This window comes from Astatotilapia calliptera, chromosome 12, assembly GCF_964374335.1.
Source record: "Astatotilapia calliptera chromosome 12, fAstCal68.1, whole genome shotgun sequence".
Classification (NCBI taxonomy): domain Eukaryota; kingdom Metazoa; phylum Chordata; class Actinopteri; order Cichliformes; family Cichlidae; genus Astatotilapia; species Astatotilapia calliptera.
Window position 1 is genome coordinate 28,675,187 of NC_137433.1, and position 20,056 is coordinate 28,695,242.

General features: G+C 40.0%; 2 protein-coding genes across 6 annotated transcripts in view; one reads left to right on the forward strand and one right to left on the reverse strand.

The window, feature by feature from the left end:
- Window positions 1-720: 720 nt before the first annotated feature.
- cldn5a (claudin 5a) lies at window positions 721-2,482 on the reverse strand. Its single transcript, XM_026186474.2, has one exon. It carries the CDS (start codon window positions 2,231-2,233, stop codon window positions 1,583-1,585), a length of 651 nt encoding a protein of 216 aa, XP_026042259.1. The 5' UTR covers window positions 2,234-2,482; the 3' UTR covers window positions 721-1,582.
- A 1,893-nt stretch (window positions 2,483-4,375) lies between these two features.
- zgc:63587 (septin-2) overlaps window positions 4,376-20,056 on the forward strand; it is a 31,168-nt gene continuing 15,487 nt past the window's right edge. Inside the window, exons 1-8 of one of the 5 annotated variants that reach the window (XM_080308828.1) lie at window positions 4,376-4,515; window positions 7,885-8,009; window positions 11,198-11,253; window positions 11,701-11,800; window positions 11,912-11,998; window positions 12,273-12,396; window positions 13,785-13,919; window positions 14,253-14,370. In XM_080308828.1, coding sequence (XP_080164954.1) covers window positions 11,227-11,253; window positions 11,701-11,800; window positions 11,912-11,998; window positions 12,273-12,396; window positions 13,785-13,919; window positions 14,253-14,370 — 591 coding nt within the window. In that variant the 5' untranslated portion in view covers window positions 4,376-4,515; window positions 7,885-8,009; window positions 11,198-11,226. Of the gene's footprint in view, window positions 4,526-7,884; window positions 8,010-11,197; window positions 11,254-11,700; window positions 11,801-11,911; window positions 11,999-12,272; window positions 12,397-13,784; window positions 13,920-14,252; window positions 14,371-20,056 lie in introns of all 5 variants that reach the window. The other 4 variants (XM_026186473.2, XM_080308829.1, XM_080308827.1 and 1 more) reach the window with 4 other exon arrangements.

The window sequence follows — 20,056 nt, forward strand, 5'->3', positions numbered from 1 at the left end:
TGAAGTATTTCTTATGTGTGTTACTAGAAGTCCACTGATCGCCCTCTATCCTGACTGTATGCAGCCTCTCTGCGTGGCCATATTTTGAACTTTTAAGAGGGCATATGACCTGCTAAGATTCGTAAGTCACCAGCAAAACAAGTATGCATAAGCTTCTGTAATCCAGTCACAGTTCTAAATCAGAGAGCTGTTATTGGAATATCTTGTGTATTTTTCCACTGTTTAAATAGGACTGTAACTTCATTACCTTAATATACCAAAGTAATCCCCAGTGTTTTGAGTAAATTCCTCGCCTGTGAAGTAAGTAAACTAATTGCTCTATACCAATTTGTCATGGAGCCCGCCTATCTTAGCACCTTGGTGGAAGAAGATGTGAAGACTTATGAATGAATGGAGTGACTTGCAGGACAACGATTGCAGCAGCTTCTCCACAGCTTTAATTTGAACGTCTTTCACTGACTGCGGATGAGGAGGGGAGGGGAGGTGGTCTGAAGGGGGGTGGGGGTATTGTGAGTTGAACAGCAGAGCCCCACTCTGGCTGAATGGGTATTGTCATCTGGATTTCTATGGCTAACCAAAATACTTTCTCCCGCCGTGGGGGTTGGTTTATGAATTCATGATGGGAACGGCAAGTCTTACACACAGCTATGGAGGGCACTCCTGCCCCTGCAGACCATCATAACTCAGACTTTAGCACCAAAAAAACACTTCAAATGAGGATTATATACAATATATTCAGTTTAATCTTAATAAAATGAAACAGTATTGCATCTTCAGATACATGAATATGGAATCATTACATCAAACATCAATAACAGAAAACAAAGTTTATTTCTGGAAATTGTGAAAAAACAAAAGACTTCCTGCAATGAAGGGAAAAGTTGCAGGTTCTCGAGACTGTAGCCTACACTGTATCTGTTGCACATTTTCATGTCACATATAGGCCAAATCTCCAGAATCTACAGGTCCAAAATAAGAGCAAGCCTCAAAGCCACCCCACTCCTATTAACTTCTGAGCAAAACAAAAGCTTATCTGAGATTTATGAGGGCTTTGACACAACATTTTACTTTGACATTGTTGTCAATTGTCCCCCTAAAGGAAACTGGTCTTTGAACGCGTGGGAGTGCAAACATTCTCAGTTACTGTACAAGGTTGTGCTGACAATGCACATCAAGGCAAAAGAACAGCCTATATTTTTCGGTGGCTAGAGTTCCTCAATAAAAGAAAAAACAACAACAACATGTAGTTACAGCAGTAAACAATTCAAAATACTAATAATTTCGAGAATTTACAAAGCTGGTACCTAAGAAAGATACTCTTTTTTTTATATACGTCGTGAGCTACCTCCTGTAGTTGATAGTCTTTGTTTAATCTCCTGTAGACAGACACATAAAGGACGTGGTCCGAGCGTATTGAAGGGCCAGTGTAAAAACAATAGAGGTGGTTCCACTGATTTTCAAAGTTCAAATTTATGAAAAAAAAAAAAACAAACTGCTGGTGCAAAGATAAAGTCCGTAAAAAACAGTTTTTTTCAAAAGCGGCAGGTTCACTATTAGGCGTCACCTCCTGGGAGCCACATAGCTACACATAATTCCTCTTGTCATAGTCCCCGTTCTGCGTGGCGGCTCTTTTGGTCTGTGCGTATTTTACTGAATATCCCGAGTTCCCGCTGGAAGGACAGGAGCAGCACAGCAGCGCTCCTCCGATCAGCAGCAGCGCTGTGGCCGCCCAGCCGATGTAGAGCGCAGCGCCGATCTCCCTCTTCTTGGATGCAGGCACCTGCGGGTTGTAAAAGTCCGATATAATGTTGTTTGCCATCCAGCAAAGGGGCACGAGTACAAACAGGCCACTGAGGATGTAGATCACCCCACCGGCGTTCACCACCCGAGCTTTGATGTACTCAGTGCGGATACAGTTGGTGCACTGTGCCCCCGCAATCACAACCATGAGACCCAGCACTCCCATCACGGAGGAGATGATGGTGAGCGCTCTGGCCGCCTGCAGGTCGTGGGAGAGAGCGAGGACAGAGTCGTGCACCTTGCACTGCATCTGCCCCGTGCTCTGCACCACACACGACATCCACAAGCCGTCCCAGAGCGTTTGAGCCACCACGATGTTGGCTTCGATGAAAGCCGTCACCTTCCACATAGGTAACCCGCACGCAACCATCACCAGGAGCGAGCCAATTACGCACATGGAAAGTCCCAAAATCTCCAGTCCGGCCGACACCATTTTCTCTCTTGTTATGTTCAGTCAGGTCCGCGTGAAGGTGCTTAAACTCTCCGCTTGTTTTTCTCCTTGAAAGCAAAGTGCTGTTTTTGCTTTTGTCTTCTTCCTTCTCAACTCGATACAGGAGGGTGAGTCGTTAGTCTCGCATCACTCGTTACGTTTACGCAGAGATGTAAGGCAGCAGCTCCCAGTCTCTTTGTTAGCGAGGGGATGTGAAAACAACTGGAATCACAGTCGCACCGGACCACGAATATCTGTGAGGTGGGGTGTGTGGACTCGGAGAGAAACTTTCCTCCAATCCGCTGCGTCCGCATCCTCAAGGGACCAATGAAAGCGCAGGGAAGTTGACCGACTGAATAAAGCGGTCCAGAGCGCATTGTGCGTTTGAACAGTTATTTACAATGAATAGAGGGGGCGGGAGAGGGGTGAAGAGATTTTATGGCAGACCTCTGTGTGCGCGTTAACGTTGTGGAACAGCTGAAGTGCAGTGGTGTGATGTATCACGGCACTTGCTATTGATTCTTCAGACATGGAGGATAATGCAACTTGTCTGTTGGGTATAATTATCATTTCACACCTATTCTCATAGGAATATTATATTTGTCTAACCCATTAGTCAGAAAAGAAGTACAAATCTGACTTTTAAATATGTCCACTTATCTTTGAAGTACAAGTACAACAAGAGTTTTTTTTAATGCTTTTCTTTATTGCTGTTGCTTTTTCTTAATTTCACCTTCATCTTCAGTCAATCGTTTGCAGTCAACTTGCACTTTTAAATAGATTATTTTAAGTTAATAAACTATCTACAGCTAATTTTATACGTTTAGTGTTTGGACTGGAGGGTTTGCGCCCAATGACTGCAATGAGTTGACTTTTCCTATCAAGCAGGCAGATTTCAAATTCTAAAAACCTCACAGGATTCATACAGTCCTACCAGCACAAAGTGGAATTTTACTCCAGGATATGTTCAGTGTAGCAGGCTTGATTTGAACTTGGGAGAACTTTTAATCTGCTTAAGGTGGTACTACCAAAATATAACTCTCAGTGAAAGAATTGTCTTGGCTGAGGGATTTTAAATAACAAATACAACAAGTAGAGAAGTACTTTATTTTTTTTAAAAGGCCAAATGAATACAAATCAAAATCATTAGTAAATGTGTTACAACACTGTAGGTAGGCCCAGGGACCCACTGGATGACTTCTGAAAATATGAAGAGTGACGTCAATTTAGGATTTTTATTTTTCATTTTATTTTCACAAGTTTTATAGCTTTTCTTCCTGATAAAGAACTCCCTCATAGCCATTCATACAAGACCAAAGTAATTAAGTAATAGATAAACAATTAACTGAAAGAAAAGTTCTTGTTCTTTCACTTAGAATCGAATTATGTGGCCCACGATGTAAAATGAGTGTGACATCCCTGATATAGACAATAGCCTACTTTCTTATGCAAAAACCATCACAAACATAGCAAAAAACATACTTCTTTATCTTTTAATGTCAGTTTTTTGCACTGCACTGTGCACTTCATTTTAATGATTTTTAATGCCATTTAATATTTGCTGTGCTTTTTCCCCTACATTTTCTAAGTCATATTTACATCTATTTTCCTGTTTTACTTTATTGTATAATAAAGTAAAATAAAAAATTAAAAATGTCAATTTAATTCCAAATTTAAATGCTAAAAAAAATTATGTATTTGAATAGATTCTTATTTTTGCTTTATTGTATTTAATTTACTTTTATTTCAAATTCGTTTTGTTTGTTTTTTTACTTTATTGAGATATTTCTTTTCTCGTATTGAATTTTATTTTTTGAGTTCTACTTATTTTGTTAGCCTGTAACTTTGTTTAGCTTTTTTTTGTTTAACAGAATTTACCCACTTTGAGATAAATTAAGCGATTCTCTCATCGTTAACATAAGATTACATAATTCGGCGGATTCTTGGGAAACATTATAACATTTTTAATAAGATAGTCACAACTTCTATCGCAGAGTTGTATATTTAACGGTTTCCACGGCAGAAAGAAAAACCGTTACAAGGTAAAGTACCAAAGAAACTGTTCCGCTGAAGTAACCATATTGGTTCTGCCTAATGATACATTCCTACTTACGCCTTTCTAGCAATTGAGCCGAAATGGCGTCAGTGGCGCTGTACGGTAGCCGTGGGTAACGAAAAGACACTGGGACGAGGGCGGACTCAGGGAAGCGGTTTCCGGGTCTCCCTTCCTGGGCTGGGACAGCAGAGAGAGACGAAACGCTCCGGTGGATTAATAGCATTCAAAGGTACGGACAGGTAAGGTACTGCTCGGTTGTTTGCGGTTATTATGATATATAGATTTTTAACTTTAAACAGTGTAGCGACTAGTCGATGGAACCCTAAGGGAGACAAACCGGACAATCAGTTTGAAGACTAGCTGGCAATATGACACCAGCCGCGGTAGCAACTGTTGAATGCTAAAGTTTGACATGTAACACAGTTTCATCGCTTTTGTAGACCCAACGTTGGTTTATCGAGCAAGTTTTTAAAGAGGAAATTATTTAAGGAACTACTGTGTTTACTTAAGCTGGGTACAGGCAAATTGCAAAGTCATTGTCCCAGTAGCAGATATTTGGAAAACTCTGAGTGTCTGACAGACTGGGTGTGGTGGACATCTGACTGTTACAGACACTGAGGCCTTCACACACGTTTCAGACTCCCCCTGGCCAGTGACTAAAGCATTATATTAAATTCTCCTTCATTATTTGACACAACTGTCCAAATAAACACTTCCCCTTCTTCATGTTTTGAAAAACAGCTGCGCTACTCACTGCTTTGAACTCATTTATTGCCCCATGGCCCAACTACTGGGAAGCTTGCTACACTTCACCAGGCTTAATCAATTCATAAATCAGAACCATTAAAGAACTTTGCTCCAGATTCCTCTTGTGTACCCTTCCTGACCTCTGCACTTGCTTTCTAACATGCGATTATTCCATGACCTTTGGTTATAAAGCACATTTCCACAAAAGTAAATTTTGCCTCCAGACATCTTTAACAATAACAGAGGGAAACGATAACACATTCTCATTATGTGTCTGTCTAAGATGTGGCTGAGGGCCACTATTGAAGAATTGTCATCCATCTTTGTTGTGTTTTGGACTGGGTGAAAACATGCATATTTCACTTCCTTTCTTGTTAAGTGGTGAGCACTATGGCAGACTCTGCAAGCTGTAATCTCAAGGCGGCAGCTGCCCCTTACTACAGAAAACAAGTAGGTTTTATGGCCAGCTGAACAGAGATCAATTTGATATTAAAAGAACAACATCTTCCCGTAATGAAAGACGCCCCATGGCTCAAATCAAGCACCTTCACCTTTCTCTGACCTTTCCCCTTCCTCCGACTTTATCTCACTAACACAGTCCAACAGGGATCACGTTTGTTTGAAACTACACAGGGATGTTTCCGATCATTTTGTGCTGTGGTGTGAATGGAAAGGCAAAGCTTCATTCACACCAGCAGAGCCAAATGGACTGTGGGTACTGCTGATGTGAAATATAGGATACTTTTCAATTAAGCTGGACTTGTGTCAAAATGTGATTTTTGTTTTTACATAATGTGAATTTTTTTGCAATAATGTCTTTTTGAAATGTCCTAAAAAAGATCCATTTGAATAGTAAAACAGAACAAAAAAAAAAACAGGAGAATACAGTTTTAGCAGTTTCTACACTGCCAAACACACTGATGTAAAGTTAAACAGACACATTTTTGAAGATAATAAGTTGACCCAGTAATGTTGTCTTGTTACCAAAACAAATTATAAGCAAATTATATCAATGTGGATTGCCACATTAATACAAACATTTTGTTTATAAGTTTTTAAAGTAACCTATACCTTTCCTTATTTTCTGGTAATTAACTAATCATTTGATTGAGGTGTGTTGACTCAGGGTGATATCTAAAACCTGCAGGACACCGGCACTTGAGGTGTGGAGTCCCCCATCCCTGACTTTTAAAAAAATTATTAAGAATGCCTCAAGTTTCAAATATTGAGGGCATATGTTTAATTTACCCATGTTATCCATAAGCTTAGGCTTATCTGGATGAGGTTTTTGTTTTATTCTTGCATTTATTAAGAGATTCTTTATTTTGTGTTGCTGAAACCCAGAATAAACGTTGTTTCTTCAGTTTGTTTTATATGTACAGCTAGTTAGAAACTTGCCTTGAATACACAGCATGACTTTACACCACCAGTTGTATGAAATAGATGCAAACCTTTTGAGTGTGAAAAATTAAGCCTTAAACCTGCAGCATTTCTAAATGTCAGCAGGCCTGTTAGTTTCCCTTGATTGTAGTTGGCTGTCAAAAAGACTTCCGATAAACATCCGTCCTGCAGTAGTCTATGGGGAAATGGGCCTAAGTAAACACAGAGAGAATTTTAATTTTGATGATTTTAAGTGTCAGAAAGGAGGATTAGCCTTGCAATTTTCAAGCTATTAGCCAATTAACTTCCAGTTTCAAAACATCAAAGCTTCCTAACAGGACTTCGTGACTTTATGTTGGTGGCATTACAGGAGTTGCATCCATCTTTCATACCACAGGTGTCGAACTCCAGGCCTCGAGGGCCGGTGTCCTGCAGGTTTTAGATGTGTCCTTGATTTAACACAGCTGATTTAAATCGCTAAATTACCTCCAGTTCAGGCCTGGTAATGAACCAATCATTTGATTCAGGTGTGTTGACCCAGGGTGAGCTCTAAAACCTGCAGGACACCGGCCCCCAAGGCCTGTGGCTGTAATTATACTCCGCTGCAGATGAAAAATTACAACAGTTCTAAATGAACCCAAACATCTTTTTCTACATGATGTTTTTATGCATATGATGTATAGAGACAGATCTTTGATTGGCTAATATTGGCTGAGTATATTGTAAGACAACTATAGAGAAGATTAGTGCTTTCTAATGTTGGAGAAAGTAGTTTTGCAGTGTGATGTTTTTGAAATAAATTTTAAAAATGAATGCACTTTACAATCAGTCAGTGTGGAATTTGTGTTGTGATTTGATAAAAGGCTTTCTACAAATATTATTATGGAGGTTTAATGGGAGGAAATGAGCATGGAAATGAACAGGTTATATTACCTGCACCTTTAACTGTGCACCAGTGTACAGCAGCGGTGAGTATTATAAAGATAATATTTTGTTACTGAATGGCTCCCACTTGTTTTCAGTAATTTCCTATGTTGTCCTCATTGTCATAAATCATCCTAAGCTTTAAACTCTGTGTGTGTTATGAACAGTCCTGGTGGTTTGCCTGTGGTTGAAAGGCTTTCTTATTCCGCCAATTGTGGCTTTTTTTCCTCTCTGTGGGCTCATATTTTTAAGTGTTTCCAAAACCACAGCTTAAAAGCCTGTGTCATGTCTTTATTACACCACTTTGGCCCACCATTCCTACCTTCAGACCCCCAAGGGCTGCTTAATTACAGTCAAGCCCCCTTCTCTGTGTGTTGTATTGTCTACGTGTGGAGGTCTTTTGCCAAACATCACTTTATTATGCTCAGCTGCTCCGAGGTTCCTGTTGCTTTGATCAGTTGCCAGTAATTTACCATTTTTGTACTTATGCCACTGACTTCATAAAGTCTCCACATTGTTAAATCATTGTTTCATCTTTTTCAACAAGTTCAGAGAGGCCTTAATCCAAGAAGAGCGAGTCTGCAGACCTTTGACACTGCCTGTCAGGGAAGGTGAATAGTTCTTCTAGCATTGCTGGTCCTTCGTGGCTTCACTCCAGCCAATAAATCAACTGTAAGTGCATTACATGCCAACAACTTTGGCTTTCTAAGGTGGCATTTTTCCCTTTTGGCCCTAACTGTTTAATCTCCCCCATGTCTGGCCCACTGATGCCAGTGTGTATGTGTATGTAAGCAGCTCAGCAGCCTGGCCGATTAAATGGCCATTATTAAGAGCGTATTATTGAAGTGTGCCTCCTGCCTGTCTGTCCTGTAGTGTTGTCTTTGAGAGATTACAACTGAGATATTGGACCAGTTTAATTAATCTGCTGCTGGTCTAATGCTGGTTCCCACAGAGCCTGAAGAAGAATAACACTTAGAGTGTGTGTATGTGTGCAACACAACTGAATGCACTTGTGTGGGCTGCTGCTTTAACTCAGATACTCATTAACTGTAAAAACACATTATTAACTGCCTTTGTTGTGTTTTTAGGCCTGAAACAAATGATTTTGTAGGTCATGAGTTGTGACCATAGAGTGTAACCATGGTGTCACCCACCCGGTGTTTAGTGTGTGTAGTGTCTATTGGGATTTGCTCAACCTTCCTCAAACTGTGGGTGATGTGTACATACTCCAAACATGGCAGCACTGTGCCAGCAATATTTATGTTTCCACAATGTGCTGGCTGGCCTGTCATGCAGTTTCCGAGACTAAAACCTTAGTAAAAGTGGTTAGCTCTCAGTAGCCTCCTTAGGGGAAAAAAAGGGCGCTGATATTCTAACACTACCAGTCTTGGTCAGAAAGCTGCATTCACTGACTTTGATGCTTTGCGCCACTATGAGGGTAACGTTTCTGAATTCTTGAATATATTGCTACTCTTTCAGGATGTATGTCTGCTGATTGGCTGTCTATTAAATTTTCCTGTCCTCCTAATGTATTCAAATTTCTGAAACATTTTTAATTTTTAACAGTACTTGCAAAAATAACAAGAAGCAGGTGGTTTTCTGTTTCCAAATTCTTCACTCTGTATTTAGTGGTGACTTGAGCAAAATTCTGTCATGGATTTGATTATTATAACCACTTATTTAATTTTGTATTTATTCATCCGGTGCAGCCAGAGTAGCTCTGATCCACCAGGGCTTGGCCAATGGGAGATTTTGGTTTGCCCTCTGTGTCTGAAAGAGTAGATCCTTGGGAACTCAAAAGTGTAGGTTGGAATCTTTGAATCTTTAGCTTGTTCCAGTCATCCTTTCTCATTCCAAAGCATTACGTGATGCCATTATATTAGAGGGTGTATTCATCTCACCATTGTGTGAGTACACATGGTGTCTTTTAATGTTGGTGCCTTGAGTCATTAGTCATGTTCTTATTAGTGTCCTAATTGAGACCCACAAAGTCTGTGTAAAGATGTTGGAGGGTCAGCGGCAGCATAAGTCTTTGGTTTATCATCTCATTCTGTGCTTTAACAGAATTACCTTTCTTTATGGCTCAGAAATTAAACTAACAGAAACTAGGCTGCATAGATGGGTTGGATTGGTATCTGGGAACTGGAGGCTGGATTCAGGTTTCTGGTTCTTTATAGTGTAATTCAAGCAATTTCAGAGCAGTGGTATGACAGCAGGGAGGAGGCTGTTGTCATCAGGGAGTGCTATTGTTGAGTGCTTGGTTGGCGACAATGTTTATGTAGATGGCACTCATCCAGTTAACATCCACATGAATCCAGGGACTCAAGGTTTCCACGGAGATTGCTTTAAAGTTGATGAATTTAAGGACAAGGCCTCATATGGTCTCTGATCACTTGGATTGCCCCTTTACCTTAATTCAGCACTGCTCCATTCTAAATGGGTTGAGTCTCCCCCCTTACTGTCCTGCATGCGGTTGGTCTTAAAATGTCTTCAGGGTTCAGGCACGTGTTTCCCCTTCTCTGTAAGCCCAGCTGCCCTATATAGGAAAGGCTTCAGGAACGAAAGGGATAAACAGCCATTGTTCTCCTTGTGTGCTTGGTGAAACCACCCTGTCAGCAGGACAGATCGCTGCCCACTTTGATCTAGATACAGACCACTCCCAACTACCATCTAATACATTTAACAGCGTGAAATGGTTCCCCAGGTGACCACAAATGTGTTTGTCAAATGCCACGGTCAAATCAGGTTCCCATGCCATGTCTTTCCACCGGCAAAGATTACATAACCAGAGTGCATCTCCGTTTGGCAACACACAGGAGCCTGCCTCTTTCTAATGCTTATCACACTCCACCTGTCAACTCCCAGTGTGTTGGTGATAAAATGGAGCCTGTTCTTCCTGCTCATTCATTATGTAGCGAATTTATCAAATGAGGCTGTTGCTCTGTCGTCTGCTCAGGGTCATAGGGAGAGCCAGGAGCAATGAGCAGGCAATACTGTAACAGCTTAATGAGAGTCTGGGAAGTTACTTGTGCAGATTTGATAACGTCTGCAGTGAGAGTGATAGTGTTAACAATGGTGTGGCCATCGGCATCTGAACTTGGACTACATGTTTTGGTCTTTTTGCAAAGATATAAGGTATAAATGTAGCATTTTTCTAATTGTATAAAAAGAAATAGTCAAATATCAAAGTTTTTGCTGTTGCTACAGGTTTTTTTGCCACCTTTCTTTGTAGCTCTCTGAGGTTATTAGGATCCCACAAATCAATGTGACAGCACAGCTCTAAAACCTTGAAAACATCAATTAATTATTCTATTCAAAAAGTTGTTTCAGTTGCTTTCCACAAAATAATGTTTTTAAATTTATATCAGTATTTTAAACTAAATGATTACATTCATGATTTGGTTGATTTAATTGTTTGTTTGTTTTTTTACATTTTGTTTTTCATAAGAAAATTGAAGCAGACTCAAGTCAAATGGGTGTTTTTTTTCAGCTGTGCAGCATAAATCCAGTATAAATATGTCACTTATTTTATGGTGGTTTAACAGATATCAGTGTTTTTTCAGGCTTAAACTTGAACAACTGATTTAACCATAAGGGTGTAACCGTGTAAGTCACAACAGCAATAAAATTTTAAAACATAAGGAAAAACAAAGGCCTCGTTGAGCTCATAGGCTACACAAAATGTTATTATTAATTTGCTGGATACAACTTTTACAGAGTGAAAAGTTGTGTGTGTGTGTGTGTACATATATGTATTGTTCAACTGAATAGATATTTATGATGCATAAAAGTTATCTGAATCATTACAATGGGTCGCAGCAGGACATGTCATTTACCACTCTTTTTTCCCTCTCCTACAGGCTTGACAGACATCACATAAACAGTAGCGATGTCTCAGTCTGGAGAGAAAGGAAAGGTGAGTAAATGTCAGAAATTTCCTCACATCACAGTTTAGATTAAACTATGCAGATTTTTGGTGGGTGGTTTTCTAATAAGGATCTGGTGATTAAGGGCCATGGTACTTGTAATCTCTAACACACACGCCTTCACAAGCATCCACAGAGGATATCCTGTTTAAATGCAACTGTTTCATGGCTTGGCTTTATTGTGTGTTTAAAGTTTCTCAGTGATATGTATCATCATCAATCTCTCTCTTATACACTTCAACTGTACACCTAGACTTCATAAAATGATGAGGCAGGAGTTTAGAGGATTTATCAGATGAAAGAAATAAGCAGAAAAATGTCATGTAACATAGTTATACTATGCTATCACCTAAATGCAAAACATCACATATACTTCTGACTAGTTTGCAGCTTATTTTTTGTAGTTTCTGATCCTATTTGTTTTTCTTGTGCTACAGTTTCCAGATGCTGCAGGTTATGTAGGGTTTGCTAACCTGCCTAACCAAGTGCACCGGAAATCAGTGAAAAAAGGGTTTGAATTTACCCTCATGGTTGTAGGTGAGTGGTCGAGTGCTCAAGTTTCAAAGTGGGCATACCAGAAAAGGTTTGAAGTACTCCATATGTTTTCTCTTGAAAGTACAGATTTATAGTTTAGTCTCTATTTTTCAGGGGAGTCTGGTTTGGGCAAATCCACATTGATAAACAGCCTGTTTCTCACTGATCTCTACCCTGAACGTTACATCCCTGGTGCTGCAGGTATGCACACACACACACACACACTTTAATATTAAAAAAGGCCTACTGCAATGTCTCCAGCAAAGTGTTATTTCAAGTGGAATGCTGAGAATGCTGCAGTCTCAAAATGTGACCCTGCCCTACTTATGACTTGACTTAGATTAGGACTTGGGCTCTAGCTTGAAAACAATTATCCAGGCCCTCACAGTTCAGAAAACACATATCACTCTTATATGGCAAAACCGGCGGTTTGGGCCAAATCTGGTGTAATTTTTCTTATGATTTGTTTTAACAGAGAAGATTGAGCGGACAGTGCAGATTGAGGCATCAACAGTGGAGATCGAAGAAAGGGGAGTGAAGCTTCGTCTCACTGTAGTTGACACTCCTGGATACGGCGATGCCATCAACAGCCAGGACTGGTGTGTTTTTGTTATGTTGTTTTTGTTGTTGTGGGGGAGTTAGAACAACTTGAGACGTGTGCAGCGTGATCTCCTATCCTCCCCACCTGTCCCCGATGCACCTTTTTTTCCAAGTTTTGTCTCAGGCTCCTTATTTCTTACCTCTCCTCCCCCTGCATTCTCCGTGTCTCCTATTATGTGTGTATGCGTCTGTAATGTGTCGGTATGTGTGCTTACTTGTGGGGCGTCCTACTGTCAACGTGGGCTCTCTGTCCAGGATACGTTTCCTGTTAATTGTGCTGGCATAGCTGTATTTCTACATTCTTGGGTCCTCTTCATAACAACTCTTCAGACAACAGTTTAGACCAGCCGTCCCCTACCTTTTTTGCGCCACGGACTGGTTCATGTCCGACAGTATTTTCATGGACCGGCCTTTAAGGTGTCGCGGATAAATACAACAAAATAAAACCAGTACTGGTACCAAAAAAAAGGAAGATTTATTCATAACACATGGGAAAAGACCCAGGGAAACAGAGTTAACGATAAAAATGATTAAAAAAAAAAGATAAAAAATAACGATAAAAAACAATCAAAACCCTGAAAACCATAACTTTCACAACTCTCACATCCCGGTACCAAACGACTCATGGACCGGTGCCGGTCCGGGGGTTGGGGACCGCTAGTTTAGACTACTGAACTGAGAAGGTAAAGAGGTAAAAGTTAAAACTGATGGAATAGTATGATTAAACATTAACGTTATGTATGTTTGGTTGCTTTGTTTAACACTGATAGAAATAGGAATGATGTTCATTCTACAAGTTGATTTTCATATTTGACTGTTTGGCTAGAAGATATAAAGCTACATTTTTTATCTTATGAGTCAGAAACAGATGGTGTGAAAATGGCTGCTTTCCTTTTTTTTTTAAAAAGTAACACTGCTGTTGTTAGGGAGGTTGAGATGGTGTGCCAATTACAGCAACAAAACCTTTCATTTTAAGTTGATTCCATTGAATTTCCAGCTCTTACAGGGACATAAACCCCTTCAACTGGAAATGACCTATTCATTCAGTCATAAACCGGGAGGATTTATAATATCAGTGATCTATTGCCTGACATGTAAAACTACACTCTAAAGGGTTTTTGTGGGAGTTAAAGCAGGTTTCTGAAGATCTATATCATCCTGTGTGTTCAATTCAGTGGAAGTATGTCCTGGCCTTATTCTGAGAAACTATTTCTTCACTTTGACCCTTCTAACCTAATGACAGGTGTTTTACAGCTCTAACCTGCTCTTTGTGTATGAGAAAATCTAACTTGGAGTGAAAATAAGTTGTGTATTAAAACTAACAAATTCCTTACTGGTGCAGATAAATGTTTTTTGGGGGGATGGGATGTTCTGTATTTGATTTCAGTTTTAAGACCATCATCCAGTATATCGACAATCAATTTGAACGATACCTCCATGATGAGAGTGGGCTGAATCGAAGACACATAGTGGACAACAGAGTGCATTGCTGCTTCTACTTCATTTCTCCGTTTGGACATGGGTAAGTAAGCACAGACACAACACTAAAGACACCAGAAATGAGCTGACTGGTACTTAACACACTACTTTTAATCATGTTTGGTGGTTCTAAAACAGAACTTCCTTAATTTGGGTATTTCAAAACTACACAACTCTTGCTGTTTATGACATCTTTAGCATTAGCGTTTTTGATTAACTTGAGTTCCTTTCACACATTTCAGTTCTGCTTTGTTTCTCAGTACTGTCATATGCTGTGAAAGGCAGTTATTCCTTGTCCAATTTTATCATTTTTGTCATTTCAAAACAGTTTTTCACTGTGTCCTAATTTCCCTCTTTGTTTTTCCTTCTTTCCCAGTCTAAAACCACTGGATGTGGAGTTTATGAAGGCCATCCACAGCAAAGTCAATATAGTCCCAGTCATTGCCAAGGCTGACACACTGACTCTGAAGGAGAGGGATCGCCTGAAGAGGAGGGTGGGTTTGATTTTACACCCACAGACACATAATTTCAATCCTAAGATGTCTGTTTTCTGGTGTATACACCACATGTAATCATCTTTATTCAAATACTACCACAAAGCCCAAATGCCACTTACTAAAGACACTGTTAATCCAATTAGCAGATATATGTGTACGCCATTAGAAAGTGGCTTATAATCATAGAATGGAACAAAACAGTATTATATAGCTTATCTGTCTATAATGGCAGCTTAGCATGTCACACCTCTTTGCGTTCGTGTGAGAAAGCACTCGTGCACTTCTCCCTGTGATTGCGCTGATGAACGGCTTTAAGTTTTTGCGTTTCTGATGAAATCACCAGTTTCAAAGTAAAGGGAGGGACAAACCAAGAAAGGAAACAGTAGAAGGGATGGACTGAGGAAAGTTTGTTGTATATAATTTAGATGAAGCACATTTCATCCAGTTTCAACATGTCCCACATACTTCCTCTTGGACCTGACCCAAGTGTCTGCCTGCCTGCCTGCACGCTTCTCAGCTTCCTGCTGTCCACAGGGGAAGGACATTGTAGTACCGCTCATCACACACACTTCACAGCAGTGTGTTCAGCTGATAACGTCTTGCTTCAGATGATTTAGGAGGATTTTCCCCGTCTTTCCTTGTCTTATTTCCTTTTTTCTATCTATGAGACAACTTGAGTATTCCTTATTTCTGTGCTTTTTGTCTCAATTCAGAGAAAATTGGAACTAGTTGGTTGATAATGTCATTTTCTGTTTTTATATAATTAATTGATTTTAATGTAAAGATGTTGCCTCAGACTGAGAAGTTACATCAGAAATTATTTTTGAACTTTAGCACTTTTTGTATTTGAAATGATTAAGTGAGAAAAAGACCCACTCTTTGCAGGCTGGTAAAAAAGCATATTGTGCCTCAGTTGCTAATAACTTTTTTCTGTCAGCCCTCTTTAATTGAAAGTCAGCCTGTCTCCTCACCTTCCCCGGATGCCCAGACCTCCCACCTGCTTCTCATTCAGGTCTCGGAGCCGGTGGTCTGGCAGGCGTCAGGCTGATCGGCTGACCGGAGTCCAGCTCTGCTTTGTTCTCCCAAACAGCCAATCTGTTTTGTTAGAATCCTGGGCTGTTAAATTTCTTGAAATCACCGATGCAGTATCTTAGCAAATTGCAGGTTACAGTTGGTCATTCAGGATATTTCTTCTTGTACTCACTGAGACAGCAGGATTTAACAGTGGGCGCACATGAAAACTCAGTAACTGCACTTAACTGCAACTCAAACCTCAAGTCTGTTCCTTTGGCAGTTAAGAATAAAAAATACCATGTTTCCTGCCACTGCTGACCCCCACCTCAAGCTGAAGGAAACCCCCAAGCTTTTTGGCTTTTTGCTCCAGCTGCCAGCCTTCAGCAGGTCAGCTGTCTTTATCAGAGTTTTGGCTCAACTTTTGTTTAATTTTGTGTGTATTTTTCTCCCTTTACTATAAAAGTTTAGCCAGGAGAAGTGAAGTGAGAAATAATAAGGGACAAGGGACTCTAAGGAAATACTGTAACAGTATCACTCTGATCTGACCTATTTTCAGCTAAACTTTCAGTTTGTTCACATGCTCTGCTAAGTGTTCCCTTAACAGACAATTCCGACTGTACAATGAGCAGCAATTAGCTGCAGAGTTTAACAAAACTGTCAAACTCACGCATACCCACACCCAATAAGATCTATAACATCTAAAGCGATGAAGAAAACAGGAAATATAGAGGATTAGTCAGCTAATCCCATGTGGCTCTCCAAATGACGTTCCTCCCAGTTTTCTCAAAAAGGTATTTCCTACCATCAGACCACACATTCCGAACATTATTAATACTAGTTTTTTGTCTGGTCAAGTACCTAAGGAGCTTAAGCATGCAGTCATACATCCTTTACTTAAGAAACCAGGCTTTGACAGTTCAGTCATGTAAAATTTTAGACACATTCCCTTTCACACTTCCCTTTCTTAGTAAGATCCTGGAAAGGATTGTTTATACTCAGTTGATGGACTATTTGAATGACTCTCAATTGTCAGAAATCTTTCAGTCCGGCTTTAAGCCATTTCACAGTACGGAGACAGCCCTCGTAAAAGTTATGAATGATGTTCTGATAGCGACAGACCATGGTAAATATGCAGTGCTGGTCTTCTTGGACATGACTGCTGCATTCGACACAGTGGATCACGATTTGCTGATCTCCCGCTTACAGCACTGTGTGGGAATTTCTGGTTCAGCACTGTTGTGGTTAAAATCTTATCTCTCAAACAGGACCTTTTGTGTTAAGTTGGGGTCGGCTTCATCCCCTGTGGCCCCTCTGCTTTGGGGTGTGCCACAGGGATCTATTCTTGGTTCATTATTGTTTGCACTGTATCTTTTGCCTCTTGGCGCAATATTTCAAAAACATAGTGTCATTCCATCTACATGCAGATGACTGCCAGCTTTATTTACCTTTTAGTCATTCAGATAGTCTCCCAAGTCGACCTCTGCTTGACTGCCTTAGTGATGTTAAAGCATGGTGGCAAAAAACGTTTTACATTTTAATGATCATAAGACGGAAGCGATCTTATTTGTCCCAAATCGTGTTTCTGACGCTCCAGATGTTGATCTTGCCGCTTTGACTTCCATTTAAAGAGTTCGATCACAAATCTCGGAGTAAAAATTGATTCTGCACTTACCTTTGATGGTCATGTAAATGGGGTGGTAAAATCAGCATTCTATCACCTCAGACGTTTATCGAAGGTTAAGCCCTTTCTTTCCAAGCGTGACTTGGAAAGTGTTATTCATGCCTTTATTACTTCACGTTTAGATTATTGCAATTCTCTTTTAATAGGGGTTGGGCAGGGCACTTTGTCACGCTTGCAACTAGTCCTTTTATTGGTTTTTAAATCTATAAATGGTCTGCACCTGTTTATTTGTCTGATTTGTTGAGGACCATGTCCCCATTCGTTCGCTTCGGTCAGCTGAGAAGCTGTTGCTTTCAGTCCCTAAGTCAAGGCTGAAACTTAGAGGAGACGGACCATTCTCTGTTGCAGCTCCGATGCTTTGGAATAACCTCCTCTCCATATTAGACAAGCTACATCAGTGCCAGTTTTTAAGTCCAGATTAAAAACCTATTTTTATTCCCTGGCTTTTAACTCTGTGGGTAACTGACATTTTCATTAATTTTATTGCTATGTCTGGTTTTTGCTATTTTATTACTATATTTATATTTGTATTGTACAGCACTTTGGTCTACCAGGTGTGTTTTTAAAGTGCTATATAAATAAACGACGACGATGATGATGAGCTATCTTCCCTACATTTAAAAATGGCACCATGTGGCTCTTGGGAATGTATATTATTCCTACTGACTCTTGTTTGTTTACAATCTGGGCATGTACAACTTTTATCTCCGTCCTTGTATAAATGACTAAACTGCTGTGGCGCTTCTATGTGGGTTTTGTGTATTTCATATATACAAGGATGCCCTACTTTGATGATCGCAAAGCTGCACTTTTTAGTGTCAGTATTACAATCTTTGGTCTTTAAATAAAAAAGAAAATACATATTACAACACAGCTGAAGTTGAACAGAATTGTACTGATTTAACTGTTGAAGTAAAAAGATGAACCAGTGAACAAGAGACTCCTTTTAGAAAGTGGAAGCACATAAACTCTACTGCTGCTTTCCAGCATTTTGAGTTACATTAAAATGAATCATATACTGGGTGAGATCAAGAACTTCCACATCTTTTCCCATTAAAAAAAACAAAAACCATACCTGATTTCAATGTGGGCTCTATGCACTTCAATGTTGCCTCCTTTTCAGCTCCCAGCGCATCTGCTTTCATATGCTCAACCTGTTTATTTTCCCTGAAAGTCCTACTTGGTGGTGGGATCATTGCCATCAAAGTCAATTCAGATTGACACAGGACTTGATGTTTACTCTGTACAAGTTTGGCAGTTCTGGTGAAATCGCAAACTTTCTTCTTCAAATAGTCAAAGGGACAGTAAAATGGTCCAAAATTGTTCAAAATGAAATTGGGCAGCAGAACTTTTCATCACTCTTTACATAGGAAATTATGTTGGAATGAAAATGATGGCTGACTAATTTACAATGAATTCAGGATATTTCACATATCTGACCCAGTAATCTGTTTTTTTTGCATGTTTAGAAGTTTGACGTGCCATGGTAATGCCCATTAATCTCTATTAAGTGTCTCTCGGGAAAATGGACGGGAGTATTTGTTGGGTTGATCAGATAAGTTCAAGTGGCTCTTAGGTATACGTGCCTGACTCCTGCTGTACAGTCCTGTACAGTATGGCACCAAGGCCTTCCTTTGAGGTCAGAGCACTATCAGCCAAGAACCTGCCAGAAAGCTGAATGCTGGAGAATGATTGATAACCTCCAGTGTTTCTCCCACACAATTTATTAGTTTGTTTTTTGGAGAGCAGTTTCTCACCGCTCGGAGAATTTGTTTCCCCTCCCTCAAAGGCTCGTACAGTCCTTTCCCCTATTATTAGTGGGAAACAGCTTGTATAGAACAATATAAATTTCCTGCAACGTGTCAAGACTGTTCCACTGACAAGACACAAGTAGCACAGCTCAGGCTCAAAGAACAAATTGAACAAGCGTTCACCGGAACTACTCGTCATTTGCCTGCGTTTTAACCAGTTCTTCCCTTCCTGGCAGTGCTTCCCCCACCAGCCTATTATTTTCTCGCCCTTCATCTTTGTGTCCTCTTTTTTTTCTTTTTCTTTTTTCTTTTTTTTTTTTTACGCTTGTTCTAATGCCAATTTCCTTCACCAGAGTCATCGTGGTCTCTAGCTCATAACTTGCCCTGAGGAGGGTATATTGAGGGTCTGATCCTCTCAGTCTGGGTCCCTAAAGTCATATCCTGTGTGGGGATTTAGTCTGAAAGTGCTTTACTGGTTGTTTTCTGTTTGAGTGAAGAGGATGGTACACAGCTGGTTTAAAGTGGAATCCAGATGAGCAAAAAAAGAGTAAAGACCTTTATTCTTATCTAAAAAAAAAAATAGAGTGCATATTTCTATTTTTTCCCTTCTGTAGCTACAACACTAAAATTGACTGATTTCAACAGCCACCTTTTTTGTATAAAATTGAGGAAGAGAGGAAGCTTAAAAAACTAATAGAAATCCAAGATTTATGTGAATGTAACTAAAAACTGGGCCAGCTGCTTGCACTGACGAATTACCTCTCTCAAGCAAATTACGAGTCGCTGTGTGTTGTTTTCATGCTTTGATTAAATGTGCCTAAAATAAACACTGCCCAGAACAAAGGGAAAACATCTAAGATCCCAGTCTGTGATTTTTGGAAGTGATCAGCATATTTAAAGTGTGAGGAATTTGCACTAAAAGGTAAAAGAGTGGATAAGGATGCCTTTGCTATAGGCAAAGGCGTAAGAAAGTTGTATTAAGCTGATTGCGACTGTGTGAGCTTTCTTTCCTTTTGTGTAAAGACTAAAGTCACAGGTCAGTGAAGGCCAGAGAACCCAGCCCCTCTGCTGTTCTCGCGCAAGCCTGTAGACCGCAAACAATACCGCAGCCTCTTTTTCAAGTCTTCCTCGTCTCCTCTTCTTTCTTCTCCTTATCTTTCTGTTTGCCCTTGTTCGCACAGCATTTTGTTACTTACTACCATGTACCCAACTCCTCCGCCATACTCCTACTTTGTGA